The sequence below is a fragment of the Pleurodeles waltl genome, chromosome 1_2 (genome assembly GCF_031143425.1).
Source record: "Pleurodeles waltl isolate 20211129_DDA chromosome 1_2, aPleWal1.hap1.20221129, whole genome shotgun sequence".
NCBI lineage: Eukaryota > Metazoa > Chordata > Amphibia > Caudata > Salamandridae > Pleurodeles > Pleurodeles waltl.
Genome location: NC_090437.1, coordinates 171,452,865 through 171,474,991, shown reverse-complemented (window position 1 = coordinate 171,474,991; position 22,127 = coordinate 171,452,865). Strand labels below are relative to the sequence as shown.

At 45.7% G+C, this 22,127-nt stretch overlaps 1 protein-coding gene across 1 annotated transcript in view; it reads right to left on the bottom strand.

Moving 5' to 3' along the window:
* LOC138299089 (zinc finger protein 282-like) overlaps nucleotides 1-22,127 on the bottom strand; it is a 239,464-nt gene that overhangs the window by 78,323 nt on the left and 139,014 nt on the right. Inside the window, exon 5 of the mRNA XM_069237085.1 lies at nucleotides 20,164-20,274. Within this exon, the coding sequence (XP_069093186.1) occupies nucleotides 20,164-20,274 (111 nt within the window). The remainder of the gene's footprint in view (nucleotides 1-20,163; nucleotides 20,275-22,127) is intronic.

The following is a 22,127-nucleotide window of genomic DNA, read 5'->3' as shown; positions in this document are numbered from 1 at the left end:
ACTGCCACTGCAGTCTCAGTTCAGGAAAGTCCTGGATTCCAACCCTCTGCCGGGTGTCTTCTGGCCCCGCCTGCTTGGTCTCCTCTCTGTGCGTAGCTCTGTTTTTGTATTTATTATTTTCATTATCAGTCTTTGCTGCCACTGCAGCCAGTATTCGTAACTGTATTGTTTCACGTTTTGTGTTTTGTCCGCTTTGTTGCTGCTTTCGCCGCACCTGCCTTTTTTCCTGCTCCCGCCCCCCTGGTAGCCCCTCCTTCCTCTCAGGACTACTTATGGAGCTGTTGCATGACTGCGCCACTGACGCGCCAAAGGCGCACCAAAGGCAAACCCATCTGCACCGGTCCATGCCCGGACTGTGCCCACAGCCAGGGACCCTGGCTCTCCCACTAACCTCTGTTACTTATAATCAGAACTCACCACCCTCAACACCCGACCACCCAGCAGGACTTACTACCTTGCCTCTCTACGTACCAGTCGGCCCCTTCACCTGCAGACATTGCCGGTTCACCTGCTCCACCAACTGACCTACGTACCCCGCACAGCTTCACTGCAGTCTACTGAATGTCCGCTCCCTAGGTACACACACAACCAAGATATGCAACTGCAACATCACCATAATTCACAAAGAATCTATCCACTTCACAACCACAACAGTCACAAGCATGCCTCTCATGGAGCACATCAACTTCCAGCTCAGTATTGACAACACCACCACCATCAAAGGAACACTCACGTACATACCCCTCTCCCCCCCCAACAACACTGGCAGTAATGATATTTGTGTTTTAAAAAAAAATATATATATGATTTTAGGACTATAGGGTATATGAGTCATTGGTCAAAAGGGTGGAGTGTAGTGATATTTGTGTTTTGACCACTGACTCTGCGTTGCCCTTAATCTAGCAGCACAGCGTCCCATTAGTGACCACCAGCTTAATTTTGCCTATTAACTTTATTTTGGCATTAGCAAGTATTTTTCCATGCCCACGTTATTCAAGGTACTTTTTGTTCATGTTTTTATTCTGCGTGTTCTTTCTCACCAAGGGATAGGACATAACATGGAGCAGTCAGTCAGTCAGCAAGATAAGGATGTACTAAGAAGATGTTTATGGTATGGCAGGGAACGGTTTAGTTTTGGGAGGGACACCTTGGGAAACTGGCCGGGTCCAACGTGTTTCTTTCAAAGCTGACCTGAAGTAGCTTTCAATAACAAGGAGAGAGCGGGGGTAGGTGGGGTTTCTAGAACTCTTCCCTCTAGCTTGTTTAAAGTATATAAGAGACCCAGGATTGGCAGTGGGAGATTCAGAGACTTCAGTCCAGATTTTGACGTTGAATGTCTGACACCCCATGTGGGTAGAGGTCTCTCTCTCTCTCTCGCAGCCGATCTTTGGAGTCTGTGGCTTGAAGTTACTGAGAGAAAGATGAAACACCAGATAGGCCCCATGGTGATTAATTTTTACTCAATATTCGCTTTGCATTGTGTATGAATGGAAAATGTCACTTACCCAGTGTACATCTGTTTGCGGCATGTAGGTCTGCAGATTCACATGCTATGCATAGGTCCCGTCATCTAGTGTTGGGCTTGGAGTATTACAAGTTGTTTTTCTTCGAAGAAGTCTTTTTTCGAGTCACGGGATCGAATGACTCCTCCTTTCAGTAATAGTGTGCATGGGCATCGACTCCTTTGTTAGATTGTTTTCCCGCAGAAGGGTGTAGGAAGGAGTGATAGAGTGAAAGAATGTAAATGTACAACTAAATGTAGTAAGTAAATAAGATGTCCATGTAAATGTAAAATATATATACATGCATAGACTAAAAAGCGGTGGCTAGCCTGTATGAGTTGAAGTAGTTTGAAATAAAGTTTTAAGTCCTACCTGACCAACATTTGCTTGTTGCTTTGAAAATACATCCACGCAGTAATGTTTTGTAAATGCATGTGTAGTGGACCATGTGGCAGCTTTACATATGTCTGCCAATGGTATGTTACCTAGAAAAGCCATAGAAGCACCTTTTTAGCTAGTGGAATGTGCTTTAGGGGTTATTAAAAGCTGTCTTTTTGCTTTAATGTAACATATTGGATGCACCTCACAATCCATCTAGCTAATCCCTGAGATAGGATTTCCTTTATGTGGTTGTTGAAAAGCTACGAAAGGCTGTTTAGTTTTTCTAAACTCTTTTGTTCTATCAACACAGTACATAAGAGCTCTTTTAAGGTCAAGAGTATGAAGAGCTCTTTCAGCAGTTAAGTCTGGCTGTGGGAAGAAAAACTGGCAATTCCACTGTTTGGTTAATGTAAAAAGGAAAAACTACTTATGGCAAAAATGTTGGATTTGTCCGAAGTACTACTTTATGTTTGTGTACTTGGAAAAATGGTTCCTCCAGAGTGAATGCTTGGATTTCACCAACTCTTCTTAACAAAGTAATTGCTACTAAGAAAGCAACTTTCCAAGTTAGACATTGAATACCACATGAATGCAGGGGCTCGAATGGTGGTCCCATTAATCTTGTGAGTACAATATTCAGATTCCATGCAGGAACTGGTGGGGTTCTTGGTGGAATAATACACTTAAGTCCTTCCATAAAGGCTTTTATGACAGGGACTCTAAAGAGAGAAGTATGTTGTATGGTTTGTAAGTATGCTGATGTAGCAATGAAATTAATTTTAATAGAAGAAAAAGCTTCATTTGCTTTTTGGAGATGAAGCAGGTAGCATACAATATCTTGTATTGATGCTTTTAGTGGGTCTATGTTTTGGGGCTGACGGTAGTAAACAAAACATTTCCACTTGTTAGCGTAGCATTACCTAGTTGTAGGTTTGCGTGCTTGTTTTAGAACTTCCATACATTCTAATGGAAGGTGTAAGTATCCAAATTCTATGACTTCAGGAGCCAAATCGCTAAGTTGAGAACACTGGGACTGGGATGGCTAATTTGACCTTTGTTCTGTGTTAACAATTCTGGTCTGTTTTGAAGTTTGTGATGAGGTACTACCAACAGATCTAGGAGTGTTGTGTACCAATGTTGTCGTGCCCACGTGGGGGTTATGAGAATCATGGTGGAGAGGTGTGACACAGTTTGTTGACCAGAAATTGAATTAACGGGAGAGGGGAAAAAGTGTAAGCAGATATCCCTGACCAGTTGATCCATAGAGCATTGCCCTTGGACAGAGGGTGTCTGGATGTGAAGTTTTGGCATTTTGCATTTTTGCTTGTTGCGAATAGGTCTATGTCTGGTGTTCCCCACATTTGAAAGTACTGTTGAAGTACCGGAGAGTGAATTTCCCATTCATGTATCTGTTGCTGCGTCCTGCTTAGTAGGTCCGCTAGCTGATTGTGTATACCTGGGATGTATTCCGCTAGCAAGTAAATGTGATTGTGAATTTCCCATTTCCATATTGTTTATTGTTTGGGCTAGGAGGGACAGTTGAGATGAATGAGTTCCTCCTTGTTTCTTCAGATAATACTTTGTTGTCATATTGTCAGTTTTTATCACAACTGTTTTGTGCCTGAGAAGGGGTTGAACAGCTTTAAGGGCGGGAAACACAGCTAACAATTTTAATTGGTTTATGTGATAAGTTAACTGCATTGAATTCCATTCCCCCTGAATGGTAAGGTTGTTCAGGTGGGCTCCCGAACCTGTCATTGATGCATCTGTTATTGTGGTCTGAGGCACAGGGTCCTGAAATGACCACCCATTTATTAAAATATTGTGATTCCACCATTGAAGAGATTTGTGCGTTTGGCGGTCTAACAACACTAGATCCTGCAATTGACCCTGTGCTTGAGACCATTGCTGTGAGAGACACTGTTGCAGTGTTCTCTTGTTTAATCTTGCATGCAGTACTATTGCTATGCATGATGCCATCATTCCCAATAATTTCATGATGAACTTTACAGTGTAACGTCAATTGGGCTGTATCTGTGATATAAGGTTTTGAAAAGCCTGTATCCTTTTCGGATTTGGATAGGCTAAGGCTTTTGGGGTATTGAGAATAGCACCTATGCAAGATTGAACTTGTGCTAGGTACCTAGGTAAGATGAGATTTCCGGTAGTTGATTGTGAACCCTAATGTGTGTAGGGTTTCTATTGTGTATTGAGTGTGTTCCTGGCATTGTATAATGTTGATTTTATTAGCAAGTCGTCTAGATAAGGAAAAACATGTATGTGTTGTCCTCTTAGGTAAGCTGCTACTACAGCGAGACATTTTGTGAAAACCCTTGGAGCTGTTGTTATGCCGAAGGGAAGAACCTTGAATTGATAGTGCTTTCCTGCTATCACAACCCTTAGGTATTTTCGATGAGATGGATGTATAGGGATATGAAAGTAGGCATCTTTGAGATCTAATGCAGTCATGAAATCTTGTTTTTGCAGTCGTGGAATTACGTCCTGCAGAGTTTACCATGTAAAAATGCTCTGGCAGGGTATATAAATTTAGTGGTCTGAGATCCAGAATGGGTCTGAGAGTGCCATCCTTTTTGGGTATGAGGAAATATAGAAAATATACTCCTGTTCTCTGCTGAGATTTTGGAATCGATTCTATTGCTTCTTTTAGCAATAGCGATTGCACCTCTTGCTGGAACAGAACGTTGTGTTTTGGGGACATTCTGTGATAGCGAGGGGGAATGATTGGAGGAGTAGAAATGAGTTCTATGCAGTAACCATTGAGTGTAATTGAAAGCACCCACTGGTCTGTGGTGATGTTTTGCCATTGGGAGTGGAATTGCTGCAGTTTGCCCACCACAGGAGATGTGTGTGGTTGTCGTATACTGAGGAAGTCACTGTTTCGCGGGAGTGGTGACACTTTTCGAGGCTTTAAATTTGCCTCTGGCTCTGAAATGTTGACCTCTGTAAGAGCCTCTAAATGCTCCTCTTTGGTAGTGCAGCTGACCTTTTTTAGCTTGCGAGGTGGAAGCCTCTGAAGACTGGGGCTTGAAACCTCCTCTAAATTGTTGTTTACGAAAGGTGTAGTGTATAGGGCTCCCATAGCTTTTGCAGTGTCAGAGTCCTTGCGTGAGTTTCTCAATAGTTTTGTCAATCTCAGTTCCAAATAGAAGTTGTGTATCAAAGGGCATATTGAGCACTGCTTCTGGTTTGAACCCTGAAGATCTTAACCATGCATGCCTATGGATGGTTATGCTAGTGTTTATGCTTCTAGCTGCTGTGTCGGCTCCATCAAAAGCAGATCTTATTTTGTTACTGCTAATTGTTTGACCCTCTTCAACAATTTGTTGTGCTCTTTTTTTTTATGTTCTTTTGGTAAGTATTGTAAGAATTCCTGCATTTCGTCCCAGTGTGTCCTGTCATACTTTGCTAGCAAGGCTTGTGAATTGGCAATACGCCATTGGTTAGCTGCTTGTGTAGCTACTCTCTTACCAGCTGTATCAAACTTTCTGCTTTCTTTGTCAGGGTGAGGGGCATCCCCTGAAGATTGGCTATTGGCCCTTTTTCTTGCAGCGCTGACTACAACAGAGCCCGGTGGTACCTGTTGTGTGATATAAACTGGGTCTGTTGGCGCAGGCTTGTATATTTTGTCTATTCTGGGAGTTAAAATTCTAGCCTTAACAGGTTCTTTAAAGATGTTGTCTGCATGTCTAAGCATACCAGGCAGCATCGGCAAGCACTGGTATTGCCAGTGGTTGGAGGACAATGTGTTGAAAAGAAAATCCTCCTCCAAAGGCTCAGCATGCATTTGAACACCATTGTATGCAGCTGCTCTCGAAATGACCTGTGTATAAGCCGTGCTATCCTCTGGTGTTGAAGGTTTGGATGGATAGGGTCGTACAAGTCCCAGGGGTCAATTGTATCTCCATGTGATTATGTATGGGAATGTGTTGCTGAGGGCAATGGTGGTGGGGTAGTAGGTGGTGGAGAGAAAGAAAGTTGTGGCGAATGTGGTAGAGAAATCTGTAAAGGTGATGGTTTCTCCTTCCTTTTAAATATTTTTGCCGGTGGTGGAGCAGTCTCTTGAAACGCCAGATTTCTCTTGGTTTGTGGAGGAGGTGAAGCAATGATCTTGCCAGTCTCCTTTTGGATATGTATCCTTCTTTGTTTGGTGTCCATGATTTCAAGGATTGGTTGAATATAAGAGTCTTCATAAAGATATGTTGATGTTCTAGCTGTTTTAGAGGACTGATCATCAGTTGTCTTTGAGCTGTGTTTTAATCGGCTTGAAAGTCCTTGTTCCTGTGTGTAAAAATATTTTTTTGGCTCAGAAGTTGTGGATAACATTTTTGGCCCCGAAGATACAGCCTGTGGTTTCAGCTCCGAAGCCGGATGTCGAATTTTCCACTCTGGAGAGTGTGGACGTCGGCTCGGCTGTGGAACTTTTAATAGACTTGCTCGAGTCCGGCATCGAAACTGGTGTGGCCTTATTTGGTGCCGAACCTGAAGGTCGGTTGCCGACGATTTTCTTTCGGGTGGAACCATGGCTCTCTGGCAGTGGTGCACCCAAGGCCTTAATAGGTCTCTTGGAAGTGGGAGTAGGGGCAGATGTACTCACATGTTGAGCCACAGTGATCGGTTGGGCCCCCTTCATCCGAGTCTGTTTAGGAGTTGGTGTCCTGAATCAAAACAGCCATCTGTGCCAGCTCTTCTTCTAAGGTGTCGGTGGACTCTGTATGCTTCGATGCCATTTTGAGTCTCCTAGCTCTCCGGTCACGCAGTGTCTTTTTCAACCGGAACGACCGACAAGCTTCACAGTCTCCGGCTCGATGACACATGGAAACGCGATCAAAACAATACCGACGGTAGAATAAAGTTAGTATAAAGTTTCTGAATCAAAAGTCTCGGAGCGAGAGGAAACACGTCCGAACCCCACAGCGGAAAGAAAACAATCTAACAAAGGAGTCGATGCCCATGCACACTATTACTGGAAGGAGGAGTCATTTGATCACGTCACTCGAAAAAAGACTTCTTCGAAGAAAAACAACTTGTAACACTCTGAGCCCAACACTAGATGGCGGGACTTATGCACAACATGTGTATCTGCAGCTACACATGCCATCAAACATATATATATATAAATAAATGTAGGTATCTGTGCTTAGCATGTATATACTTGCTGTTTATAGATTGAAGATTCTTTGTATATTCTTCTCACTTCATTGTGGAGCACATTTTAAACGTGCACTTTCAATTCTACTGACCTTCCTTTACGAACCTTGCAAAGTGATTTAATAAATGTCTTCTTAAGATTAAGAGGTATATTCCAGAGATTCTTTTTTTACTCTTTTCAGTGTGTGTGTATTTTGGCTCGGTCAGCAGTAAATCAAAACACTGGCCTAGCTTCTGCAATGCCATTTCTGAAATCATCGTCCCACCCAAGTCATACACTACATCTTCCTTGAGGACCTAAACTTCAACCTGGACAATACCGACAACACCTACACCTCCAACCTCCTCAACAACATGGGAATCATCGGCCTCCAACAGATAGTCACCAACCTCACGCACATTGCGATACACACCCTAGACCCCATCTTTACCTTAAGCAACAAATTCAAATACATTCACAACACAGAACTCACCTGGAACTACCACTCCATCGTCCATTTCAACTAGCTCTTAATACCATGCAGGGCACCCAGACCACCGCCTATTTCACTTTGAAGCTGGAGCAAGAGAACTGGAACTCAATGGTCCGACGCCATGAACTCCAGCCCTTCAGACACCACTCTCCAGACCTCCAACACCACCCCAGACATGGACAGAGACACCTAAAACTTCACCTCTTGCATCTCACTCACACTGTGCCAACATCGTCTCACCCTAAACCACCAATCCCAACAAAACTTCCAAACAAGGAGAGCTGTTACTCTCAAGATCTCCACACTGCAAAGCGCACCTGCAAACAACTCGAGCGGAATTGGTGCAGCTCCAAACACCCCAACAGCAGAACAGCATGCAAAGACGCTCTCAATCATTACCACAAACTTCTAAAGAACGCTAGAAAACGGACCTTGGCCATCTGCATTCAAGACAGCGCCAACTGCAGCAAAAAACTCTTCAATATTGTCAAAGAATTCACCAACCCATCAGCACTAGAGAACCCCATCCACCACACCCAGAAACTATGCAACACCCTAGTCACCTACTTCCATGACAAAATCCCAACCATCTACAAAAACCTTGCACCCCAGCCCACCGAAGCAGACACCATCAGCTTCCTCAACCGCTTGGACACCCACTCCAAGCATAAAATCCTCAAGTTGAATCAGTCCACCACCCAAAATATCACCAACATCATGAAAACTATCCACTTAGGATCCCCGACTGACCCATCTCAACATATATGTTCAACCTCAGCATCAACAGCACTGACAACAGACTCACAGACATAATCAACTCATCCATGGACTTAGCTATGTACCCTAACGACTGGAAACACACCCAAGTCCAATCCATCCTCAAGATGCCCTCTGCTGACCCCCCAAAGACATCAAAAACTACAGACCAATCTCTATGCTCCCTTTTGGCTAAAGTACTAGAAAAAAACATCAACCAGCAATTCACGTCATACCTAGAAGACAACAATCTGCAGGTTGCAACACAGTCAGGATTCCGCTCAAATCACAGCACTGAAACCGCCATGATCATTGGAACGGACAATTTCAGAACCCTCCTAGAACAAGGAGATTCGGTTGCCCTCACCCTCCTCAATCTCTCGGTAGCCTTCAACACTGTCTCCCCCCACACTCTACTCAGAAGACGCCACCAGTACGGCATCCGAGCTGATGCTCTGTAATGGACTGCCTCCTTCCTCTTCAGACGAACACAGAGAATTCTCCTACCGCCACACACCTCGCAAACCAAGCCCATCATCTGTGGCGTTCCCCAGGGATATTCCCTCAGCCCCACTCTCTTCAACATCTACATCACCCCCCTGGCCAAAGTTGTAAGAAACCACAGACTAAGAATTATTTCCTATACCAATGACAAGCAGCTCATCCTCTCAATATTCAAAGACCACTCCAAGGCTATGACCAACTTTCAGCTCTGCATTTACAGCATCCCCGAGTGGATGAAGGACAAGTGCCTAAAACACAACACAAACAAAACCAAAGTCCTGCCACTTTGAAACTCCACCTCACCCTGGGCTGACTCCTCTTGGCCAGGGAACCTAGGGCACCTCCCACCCGACGGAACAAGCCCACAACCTAGGGGTCATCATCAACAAAAAACTAAACATGAAAAGCCAGGTCCACGCAGTATACTCCACCTCCTCCGCACACTTCCCCTTCTACTTAAGATCGTCAAATGGCTTTCCACTGACACCAGATGCACCATCACTCAGGCCCTCATCACCAGCCAACTGAGCTATGGCCAGACTCACAACACAACTCACAAAAAGACTCTAGATCATCCAGAACACAGCAGTAAGGCTCATCCTTGACCTCCAAAGAAGTATGCACATATTCTTACACCTCAGGAACCTCCACTGGCTCCCCGTACACAAAGAATGCCAATGCAAGCCGCTGACCCTCCCTACAAAGCTCTACACAATCAAGAACCAGACAAAACACCAGCTAAACTTTCAACATCCCACCAGATACCTTCACTCAGCATCCCTCCACCTCGCCCACACACCCTACATTCACAGGAGCAACTACAGAGGATGGGCCTTCTCCTACCTGGCAGCAAAATCATGGAATAATCTGCCTATCCACCTAAGGTCCTCCACCTTCACCCTGGACTTCAGAAGACAGCTCAAGACTTGGCTCTTTGACTGAGTCCATGGACTAGATGCCACGCAGCGGACACGGTGCCTGAAAACCCTCTTGGGTGATATGTGTGCCGTACAAATCCTGACAGATTGATATAGATAGAGATGTGAGGTGTTCCAAGGTCACGCCACACACTGTGGAATTATTTTAATGTTTATCACGTCAATAAAGTCCTTGCAAACCAGTATTTCTCCACAGTCTTTCACATTTATGGTGTGAGAATAATACCATCATTTTACTGATGCCAACAAGTACTGATTTTCTTCACAGCACAGTTGTGTAACCATTATTTCTGGATTAATTTAACACAAATACTTTCAGTTCTGCCAATTTGTAAATGAAGCTGTCTAATGGGCTCTCATGTCAACTTGCATCAATTACTATGGGGGTCATTTTGACCTTGGCGGTACGGGACCGCCAGGGCTAAAACGGCGGAAGCACCGCCAACAGGCTGGCGGTGCTTCCAGGCGTATTTCGACCGCGGCGGAAGCGCCGTGGTCGCACCGCCGGGGCTGGCGGTATTCTGCCACTTTTGCCCCGGCGGTGATAATCCGCCTGGGCAGCGCTGCTTGCTGCGCTGGCCAGGGGATTACGAGTCCCCGACCGCCAGCCTTTTTCTGGCGGTTTGCACCGCCAGGAAAAGGCTGGCGGTACAGGGAGTCGTGGGGCCCCCGACAGGGCCCCATGCAGCTTTTCACTGTCTGCTATGCAGACAGTGAAAAGCGCGACGGGTGCAACTGCACCCGTCGCATGGCCGCAACACCGCCGGCTCCATTTGGAGCCGGCTCCTATGTTGCGGCCGTGATCCCCGCTGGGCCGGCGGGGATCTCCAAATGGCCGCAGCGGGGGTGCGGCTGCATTGGCGGCCGGCTGATGCCGCCCGCCAAGGTCGTAATGACCCCCTATATGTTGTTAAATACTGATGCACATTGCACAACTCAAACACAACATATAATAACACCTACTTTATTAACTGCTTCATCTCAACCATATCAACCCTCAAGAATTTATAACCCATACTGTTAGCAATTAAAAGTGTCATGGAAACTCTGGTGGCTGATTCTTCCCTCGAACACCTCCATCCCTTCATTCACAGTGAGTCACAAAAGGGATTCTGCCCCATACATAGTTTTAATGTAGCAGATGGTTTTGCCACTCCATGTGAATGGTAATATTCTGAAATAATGCTTTCAACATTACATCTTGTAAAAACTCAATTTATTATTTTTGGTCTACATGTCAAATTAACAACCTACTTGTACTGAAAACACCATCTACCTTAAAATTCAGCACCATCCATGATAACCAGCACTGATCTACATATATTTTGTCCATAAACGTTAGACATTTATCAGGGAGAGACAAAGTTTACAGACATGTGCTGGTTCAACCAGTGGTGTTTGATATTGCACCTAAAGCAGAAGTGGAACATTGTTCTATGTCCTCCCCTAAGCATTTTCTGACTACAGCACCCATATTTCATAAACGATTGAACCTGGTGGTAGTGCCAGAGTTCGAGGTCCAGGACCCTGAAAGTCTACAACCATGAGTTTCTGAGACAGCCACTGTGCTGATGTTCGGCAATTGTCTTCTGAATAATTGATCTTGAAGTGTCGAAGAGCTGGGCCTGAATAGTGAGGATAAAGCGTCAGTCTTGGCGCTTGTACTGAAATTGTCCAACTCCAAAGGCAGCAGCAAACAATTTTAGGTGGAGCCTGTGTCCTCATGTGTTTTGGACTGGAGGAGCAGCCACAACAGGTCTTGTAATTCTGAGTTCTTCAATAAAAACCAAATTACAAGGCCAACACTACATAGAACGAATATGAACAGCATGTGTATCTATACCCATACATGCTACAGTCACACATATACAAATAGATATAGATATGAAGTATTCCAGGCTCCCCAAAAACAGGGGAAATATTCTAGTTCTAAATCGAATGTTTATGGATCAATTCTGATTTTATTAACTTTTGCATACAGGAGAAAATAAAACATCCAACCACGCCTACAACCCAGAAGCCGTGATCATAGCAGTAAAACAGAACAAATATTCCCACTGCACCATCTCTCCACTCACTCCCAACAAATATATGGAGACAAGAAGGGCTCTTAGCTTCACAATGATTTTTGGAGAATTTGTTCCTCTACTCTAATTCCGTTGATGCTTCCTAGCTCCCACCTCCCACAGATCCAATTCAATATAAATGAGTCAATCTATAGGCAATCATACGTAAGACTTTTAAGTATTCAGAACACAACAATTCAGTAAATTCTGTTGAGAAAAATGTTATAAAGAATGACCACTTCTTGGAAGGCTTCTCTACAGCGCATTGGTACTTGATTAAATTCACACAAATGCTTTCTATTCTGACAACCTGATTTTTTCAGTGTTTCATTAGTGCACGGGACCTGTGCATCTCATAACTGTGTTCATTGGAGACAGGACTACCACATTTGTGTTTTGATCTTTCTGCAGTGGCAGGCTAGGGTCTAAGCCACTGGTTCTTAACCTGTGGTCTGGAGACCCATGGGGGCCCTCAAGCCCTCTTCAGGGAGTACTGTTTTACAAAATTAAATATTTGAAAGATATTAAAGTAAAATGAATGAAGTATAAACAAATACATTTGAAAAGTTTTGCAAATCTGATCGATAATTAAAGTAAATATTACAATATTTGGGCATTTGCTTGGTGTATACATAGTTTTGCATTTTTGTGTATTGTTTTGAGGTTCAAATCATAGAAATTGCTTAGCCTAGGGGTTGTCTGCATCCAAAAATGGCTAGTCGGGGCCCCTGGATTCCAGTAATGATTCAGTGAGGGTCCACACCAGTCAAAAGGTTAAGAACCGCTGGTCTAAGTCTAGGCCAGATAAGGGGGAAAATGTGAGAAAGAGCAACAGAGAGTGATAAATAGACAGAAGCACACTGAAGAGGATTAGGAGCGTACAATATATGTCCTGGCAAACATGAAAAATCCATTGGAACATCATAAATCTCACAAGCACATCATCATGTTCTTATCAAGGCTTTCAAGAAGGATGGACCAACAATCAATGACACATGCTAAAGCGGAGTTAGCTTTTAGAAATCAGGTTCTCAAGAGGAAGATAAGGGAGGTCGGAATTATAAAAGCTGTTTATTGGGCTCTCACAACCACTTGCGTCAATAACTATAGGTGTTTGAATCACAATCTATGTTCCCCAACTAAAGCACTGCAAACTGTAACCCTTACTTAACTAGGGGCCAGATGAACGAGTTACTTACCTTCGGTAACGACTTTTCTGGTGGATACATTAGCTACCTGTGGATTCCTCACCTCATGAATACTCCCATGGCGCCAGCATTCGACGGAAATCTTCTTACTAGTCTCTGCACGTCGACGAGGACGTCACTCTAGCCCACGCGACGCCGTCTGACGTCATACAGGCAATAAGAGGTCCTCGACGACGTGCGGACGTCAGTACCAATCATTTTTTACGTGCATGAGAACAACCAGGCAATGCAATGAAAGAGCAAGGCAACATCCCATTACATTGTAAAAATACACAACATTGCATGAATAACTGTAAATCTTTTATATATATATATAACTCTCTCTTTTAAAAAAAATATATATATACACATCAAGTATATACACAAAGATATATACATATATACATATATTATATACACATCTATTGCACCCTCAAAGACCAAGAGGAGCGCACTCAAGGATTACTTGGCAAGACCAGAAAGGCAACGGGGAGGCGGGTGGGACCGTGAGGAATCCACAGGTAGCTAATGTATCCACCAGAAAAGTCGTTACCGAAGGTAAGTAACTCGTTCTTCTGATGGATACAACTACCTGTGGATTCCTCACCTCATGAATAGAGTCCCAAAGCAGTACCACGCCCGGCGGTGGGTGCCTAAATGGTCAAACCAAGAAATCCTGCAGCACTGACCGTGCAAAATGGCCGTCCCTTCTGACCTCAGAGTCCAAACAGTAATGTTTTGCAAAAGTGTGAAGGGACGACCAAGTTGCGGCCTTGCAGATGTCGACCACAGGAACACCTCTGGCCAAGGCCGAAGTGGCCGACTTAGCTCTGGTGGAATGAGCTCTAATGCCCTCAGGAGGATCCTTCTTTGCCAAAGAGTAACAGATTTTAATGCAAAGAACAACCCACCTGGATAGTGTTCTCTTGTGGACTGCCTTTCCTCTCCTCTTGCCCACGTATCCAATAAACAGCTGATCCTCCAGCCTGAAATCCTTTGTTCTATCAATAAAGAAGCTCAACGCTCTCTTTGGGTCCAGACGGTGCAGTCTTTCTTCCTCTTTGGAAGGATGAGGCGGAGGATAGAACGTGGACAAAGTAATTGCCTGAGCCAAATGGAAGGGTGAAACAACCTTCGGGAGGAAAGCAGCCTTGGTCCTCAACACCACCTTATCCCCATAAAAAGTTGTATAAGGGGGCTTTACTGATAAGGCCTGCAACTCACTCACTCTCCTTGCTGATGTTATAGCTATCAGGAAGACTGTTTTTAAAACCAAATACCTCAAGGGGCAAGAATGCATAGGTTCAAAAGGGGACCCCATAAGGAAAGTCAGGACCAAGGACAAATCCCATTGCGGCATAACGAATGGCTTTGGAGGATATTGATTTAGAAGACCTTTCAAGAATCTGATAACAATAGGGGATTTAAATAAAGATGGTTGGTCTGGAAGACATATGAAGGCTGACAAGGCCGATAAATAACCCTTAATGGTAGCCACTGCACAACCTTTCTGCGCCAGAGATAGAGCAAAAGACAAAACGTCCGATAGATGAGCATGCAAAGGATCAATCTGCCTCTCTCCACACCACGCAACAAATTTAGACCACCTATTAGCGTAGATAGATTTAGTGGAGTGTCGCCTGGCCGCTAATATAACATCCACTACCTCAGGCGGGAGAGAGAAGGAACTCAGGTTGCCCCGTTCAATCTCCAGGCATGTAGGTGCAGACTCTGGAGGTTGGGGTGTAGAACCTGCCCCTGCGACTGCGAGAGGAGGTCTGCCCTGAAAGGGAGACGGAGCGGCGGGCACATTGAGAGTTGGAGAAGGTCGGAGTACCACACCCTCCTTGGCCAATCCGGAGCTATTAAGATTACTAGAGCCCGGTCTTGGCGAATCTTCCTCAATACTCGAGGAATCAAGGGTATGGGAGGAAACACGTAAAGCAACTGGCCGCACCAGGTTATTTGAAACGCGTCCCCCAACGCTCCCTGCATCGGATACTGAAGGCTGCAGAACAACGGACAATGCGCGTTCTCTCGAGTGGCGAACAGATCTACCCGCGGAAACCCCCACCTCTGGAAGATTAAACGGACTTGATCTGGATGGAGACGCCACTCGTGGTCTGCCGAGAAGTGGCGACTGAGACTGTCCGCACGCACGTTCAAAACTCCGGCCAGATGGTTTGCTATCAAGCAAATCCGATGGTCCTTTGCCCAGGACCATAGTCGAAGAGCTTCTCTGCAGAGAAGGTACGACCCCACTCCTCCCTGCTTGTTTATGTACCACATCGTGGTAGTATTGTCCGTTAGGACCTGTACCGACTGACCACGAAGGGAAGGGAGGAAGGCCTTGAGAGCCAGACGTACAGCCCGTAACTCTAACAGATTAATGTGAAACATCTGTTCCTCTGGAGACCAAAGACCTTTGATCTCCAGATCCCCCAGATGAGCTCCCCACCCTAGAGTGGAAGCATCCGTTATGACTGTGGCCACTGGTGGCGACTGCTGGAACGGCTTTCCTTGTGAAAGATTGTTGCTTGCAATCCACCACTTCAAATCCACAGCAGCATCTCTGGAGATCTTGACAGTACCCTCTAGATCCCCTTTGTGTTGAGACCACTGCCTTCGGAGGCACCACTGAAGAGCCCTCATGTGCCAGCGAGCATGCGTGACCAACAGAATGCAGGAGGCAAAAAGACCGAGCAGACGAAGGACCTTGAGGACTGGAACTACCGCTCCATTTCGAAACATTGGAACCAAATCCTGAATATCTTGAATCCGCTGAGGCGGAGGAAAGGCCCGACCCAATGTTGTATCCAGTACTGCCCCTATGAACAGGAGGCGCTGAGAGGGCTCTAGGTGAGATTTGGGCTCGTTCACCGAAAAACCCAGGTCGAACAACAACTGGGTTGTTGACTGCAGATGATGCGACACAAGCTCCGGGGACTTGGCTTTGATCAACCAGTCGTCCAAGTAAGGGAATACTGCTATCCCCTTCCTTCTGAGTTCTGCCGCAACCACCGACATCACCTTCGTGAAGACTCGAGGTGCTGAAGTAAGACCAAACGGGAGGACCGCAAACTGATAGTGTTGCGATCCCACCACAAACCGGAGATACTTCCTGTGTGACTTGAGTATCGGGATATGAAAGTAAGCATCCTGCAAGTCGACAGACACCATCCAGTCTTCCATGTCCAACGCCAAAAGCACCTGTGCTAGGGTCAGCATCTTGAACTTTTCCTGCTTGAGGAACCAATTCAAGATCCTCAGGTCCAGAATTGGTCTCAAACGACCATCCTTCTTGGGAATCAGGAAATACCTTGAGTAAACTCCTCGACCCCTTTCCTGCTCCGGGACCAACTCCACCGCGCCCTTTGAAAGGAGGACTTGCACCTCCTGTTCTAGCAACAGGAGGTGTTCTTCTGAACAATACGAAGGGCGGGGCGGGATGAGGGGCGGGAACTCCCGAAAGGGAAGGGTGTAGCCTTTTCCCACAACACTGAGAACCCAAGTGTCCGATGTAACAGTCTTCCATTTGGTGAGAAAATGCTGTAATCTTCCCCCTACAGGAGAGGAGTGAGTGGGAAATGGTGGAAGCCTAAGGCTGCTTCCCCTGCTGCACCCCGCCAGAGGATGAGGAAGAGGCAGAGTGCTGCTGAGAGGCTCCTCTGGTGCGGACCCTACCTCTCCCCCTGAAAGATCTATAGGGATGGAAAGAAGCAGGTTGCTGATATCTCCCCCGAAAGGAAGAGGAGGAAGAGCCACGCCCAAATCCACGAAACCTCCTGAAGAATCTGGAAGAGGCCGTGGAAGAAGGAGCTTGGAGCCCTAACGACTTAGCCGTGGCCCTGCTTTCCTTAAAACGTTCCAAGGCCGAATCAGCCTTAGCTCCAAACAGTTTGTCCCCATCAAACGGGAGATCCAACAATGTGGACTGTACATCTGCCGAAAAGCCCGAGTTACGGAGCCAGGCCTGTCTCCTTGCCACCACAGTTGTGCCCATTGCCCTGGCTACCGAGTCGGTGGTATCCAGTCCCGTCTGGATAATTTGGGTCGCAGCAGCCTGGGCATTTGAGACAAGATCCAAAAGACCCTGGGGAAGCTCTGTAAACGAAGAGGAAATGTCATCCATCAGAGCATGAATATACCTCCCCAGGATACAGGTTGCATTGGTGGCTTTTAACGCCAGACTGCAGGACGAAAAAATCTTCTTCGACTGCGCCTCTAGCTTCTTTGAATCTCTGTCCCCAGGCACCGTCGGAAAAGAACCAGGCGCTGACTTGGACGAACAGGAGGCCTGTACCACCAAGCTCTCCGGCGTAGGGTGCCTAGATAGGAAACCAGGGTCAGTTGGAGCCGTCCGATACCTCCTGGCCACGGCTCTGTGAACTGCTGGGGAAGATGCCGGCCTCTTCCACACCTCTAACACCGGATCCAGCAGAGCGTCATTAAATGGTAACAGAGGCTCCGCCGCGGCTGAGGCCGGATGTAACACCTCTGTCAAAAGGTTTTGTTTTGCCTCCACCACCGGCAAAGGCAGGTCCAAAAAACTAGCTGCCTTCCGTACCACCGCATGAAAGGAAGCAGCCTCCTCAGTATATTCCCCCGGGGACGAAAGGTCCCACTCAGGGGAAGTGTCCAGGCCACTGGCTGACTCCAGTCCACGCAGCCCATCACCCGAGTCCTCTAGCTCTCCTTCCTCTAGGGCTCGTTGGTACTCCTGCTCTTCTAATACACGGAGAGCACGTCTCCTTGAATGAAGTCGTTGCTCAATACGCGGAGTCGACAATGCCTCCGCCGAAGTCGAAGATCGGCGCCGATCTTCAGAAGCCACCGACGCCGCGTCCGGCGCCACAGGTAACTTCGGCGCCGACGGAAGAGCAGCTGAAGCAGATGGACCCACCGGAGTCACAGGCCGAAATCCCGACGTCGACGGGATGGAAATCCCCGGGGCCAATCCTTCTGAAGCCACCGGAGCGGCCACCGGCGCCGACACTGGCGCCGAGCCCACGTTCCCAAACGGGAGAAAGGGCATAAAGGGTGCCGGCCGAAGAGGTGCAGGATCACCCAAAGAAAAGGCCAAAGGCCCAGCCGGAGCACCCCCTGGAGCCATCTGTTGGAAGATGGCATACATCGCATTCAAGAATGCGGAACTATCGGCTCCAGGGGTGGGAAAAGCCGGATACTGGGGTGCCTGTCTCGGAGGCGACCCCGACGCCGGCCTCGGCGTCTGCGCCGGAGAAAACACTTGAGGCTCCAATACCTCAATCACCGACGCCTGTCCAGGTGAAGTTGGAGACGCCGGAGAGGGCAACGGCGTCGAAGGATGCGGCGTAACCGTGGGACTGACCTCCCATGTCCTTCGGCGCCGATCCGGAGACCTGGAACGAGTCTCCTTTGAATGACGCCGAGATTCTCTACGGCGCCGGGAGTCTCGATGACGCCGATGTCTTGGGGAAGAAGACTTCTTGTGATGTTTCTCCTTTGACTTGGCCATAAACAGCTTCGCCTCACGTTCCTTGAGGGCCTTTGGATTCATGTGCTGACATGAATCACAAGTCGAGACGTCGTGGTCGGAGCTCAAACACCAAAGGCAATCGGAATGAGGATCCGTCACCGACATCTTGCCTCCACACTCACAACAAGGCTTAAATCCAGACTTTCTCTGCGACATTATTTCCACTAGCGAAAGACTACGCAGCAAGATATACACTGTAACCGCAAGAGTAACAGTTGCTCCCTCGAAGATAACCGTTTCGAATGCACGGAAAAAAGGGAACGGACGTCCGCACGTCGTCGAGGACCTCTTATTGCCTGTATGACGTCAGACGGCGTCGCGTGGGCTAGAGTGACGTCCTCGTCGACGTGCAGAGACTAGTAAGAAGATTTCCGTCGAATGCTGGCGCCATGGGAGTATTCATGAGGTGAGGAATCCACAGGTAGTTGTATCCATCAGAAGTAGAAAGCTTTTTGCATGGTGCAAACTGCGAAAATCGCAGTTTGCGCCATGCAAAAAGCCTTTTGCGATGCACATTCACAATTTGCGAGTCGGTACCGACTCTCAAATTGTGAATGCGACTCGCAAATAGGAAGGGGTGTTCCCTTCCTATTTGCGAGTCGCATTGCTATGCTAAATTGCTTTGTGACCGCGAATGCGGTCGCAAAGCAATTCGCGGTTACCACCAGTGTCACACTGGTGGTAACCCATTCGCAAAAGGGAAGGGGTCCCCATGGGACCCCTTCCCCTTTGTGAATGTTGCCAATAAGGGTTTTTCAGAGCAGGCAGAGGTCCAATGGACCACTGCCTGATCTGAAAAACCGAAACCAATAGGTTTCGTTATTTGTTTTATTTTGCAACTCGTTTTCCTTTAAGGAAAACGGGCTGCAATTTTTTTTTTTTTAACTGCTTTATTTAAAAAGCAGTCACAGACATGGAGGTCTGCTGACTTCAGCAGGCCACCATCCCTGTGAGTGCAGGGACTCGCTATGGGGTCGCAAAATGTGACCCACCTCATTAATATTAATGAGGTGGGTCTTTGCGACCCCATAGCGACTCGCAGTCGGTGTCTGAGACACCGTACTGCATCCGATTTTGCGAATCGGAAATTGCGAGTCGCACCGACTTGCAATTTCCGATTCGCAAAATCGGACTTTGCAACATCTGGCCCTAAATGCTTCACCTCATCCATATGTCATATGCATATCAGCCCTCAGGAAGTCAGAAGTCATCCTAATAGTAATCACATAACACAACAAAACCTGGTGGCTGCTTCTTCCTTCGCATGCCTACACCCATTTATTCACAGCCATTTACATGGAGTCACAAAAGGACTTCAGACCCCCTATATCTTATTAATGCTGCAGGTACTTCCGCCTTGCCCTTTGATTTTCTGCTGCAGTGCTTTAAACATTACAGCTTTGTAAAAACACATTTCGTTAATTTAGAGTATACATATCAATTCAACAGCCACACATATAATAAACACCTTCTATCTTAAAGTTCATTACCTTTCATATTAGGCAACTTTGATCTACGTATATTTTGTTCATAAACATTACACCTTCGTGTCTTAATAAAACACATTCTACAACGGTTATATATGGTGTACCGACTAAGTGAAGATGATTATTTTATGTTAGGGGTTGAAACAGCACACATATTAGTTAACGCATACTCTCTTTATCACCTGTGCTAAAGCACTCATTTCGGACTCTTCCTTTGTCTTGTGCACTGTTCTGGCGTTGGGTTTCTTCTATTTTTGTCCTGAATAACACTTCTCCACTGATAATCGCATCACCTGTCATAAAAAGAGAGAGCTATGATTTAGAATTTCTCAAGTAATTTTTTTGTATTGGCTTTCAGTTTATATCTTCAATAATACTAGGTACCTATAGGTAGCTGTAGAAGGTTTGCACACAAGACTGACAATGACAAACTAAATAATAAAGCATTAATAGACGAATACATAATACCAATTAAAATACTATGTTGCATTTCTTTTTCCACTGTTTTCCAATAACAATATAAAGTTAACATTAAAGAAACCTGAACAAACCACCCCAAAGGTCACATAACTATTGCATATCTATGTAAGTATCTGGTTTTAAGATAACCTTTAAAAAAAAACAGAAAAATGTACAGTGGGCCTGGAAATAGAAGCAATATAGCATATTGAAAACCAGAGATCCAATACTTAGGGATTCTTCGACTTTTAACACCAAGCATTCAGGGCTTATGTACGATTACTTATTCTAAATTAATAGATATTAAAAGTGAGCTGAGGTGTTGGCAGTCACTCTTCATATCTTGGCTAGGGAGAGTATCCGCCACCAAAATGAATATATTGCCAAGGATACTACACCTATTTCAGGCTATGCCAACACTAGTCACAAAGAACATGCTACGAGACCTCCAAAAGTCATGTGATAGTTTCTTATGAGGCAATACGAAATCAAGAATAGGCAGGAAAATAATGCGGGAGGTTTGGGATTGGCTGATTTGATGACCTACTACAGAGCAGCTCATCTGCAGATAGTATTTGAGTGGTTCATTAGAGGGACTGAAAAACAGTGGCCACATATGGAGAGATGTGCATTTACTGTCCACTCAAGTGGCTGTACATTTCCCTCTTATAATTGTCTTGAAAGTGTCCCAAACAGTCTCCCTGGTTACTTCTTGTGTGTTACTCATCCTAAATTAGTTAACTGTCAGGGTTTTTAGCTCATCTTCATACACCCTTTCAGAATCAAATGATCAAAATTCACCATTCAGGTTTTCCTCTGGATACACACAAGGCAACAATCCCATTTCAAGGGGGATAGGTTAGAAGTTGCTATTCTACCTATATTTACCCTTTCGGTTACAATCAACTTAATTTGTGTACTCCGCAATAGGTTGATATGTGAATATGTTCTGCACACTGGAGGAAAGGCTAAATTCTTTGTCATTGGAGTGCATTAACTCCATCGCCGAGTCCCAGTTTTGCTGGTTTCTTATGAAATGTCATCCTGTATGTTTATGTATGTTGTTCTTGGCAATGGCATCTAATTAAAATCACTCAACACTTTGATAATCTCTAATTGCGAGAGTAGGAATTTCTCTTGGCTGGCATTTAAAGTACAGGATACTACCAACATAAGTTCTCGTTCCATTTTGCCTATTAGATTTCTAAGTCTACCTTCTTTGTGGTCTTCTATGGTATCTTGTATCTCCAGAGGGATATCCCTCCTGAAGGTCACCACAACCCCCTCGTATTTTATGGTTAGCTTGTATGGGATATTAGGGATCTCATTATGAGTTTCTCAGAAAAGGGTGGGGTATTTACCACATGCATCACTGCCGTTAAATCAGGGTGAGGTGTCTACTACTCATGGTAAATGTCTTTAATTTCGAGTTTTTATAAAGAACATGTGGCGTGCGTAATCTGTTTTAACACACCAAATTCCATGTTTCACCTTTTTTTCCAGACCTGTTCCCCTAAAATACATTATGGCAGGATTGACCTACTGGGATTTATCAGTAGAAACTGCGAGTGTCTGATAATTATCACACAACCGATAATTCCAATTCCTGTGTAAACAAGTACTTTCACAGAGAACAGAAATTAGCCCTTCACCTGTAATCAAAGGCTAGGTGGAAAAATGTTTGTGT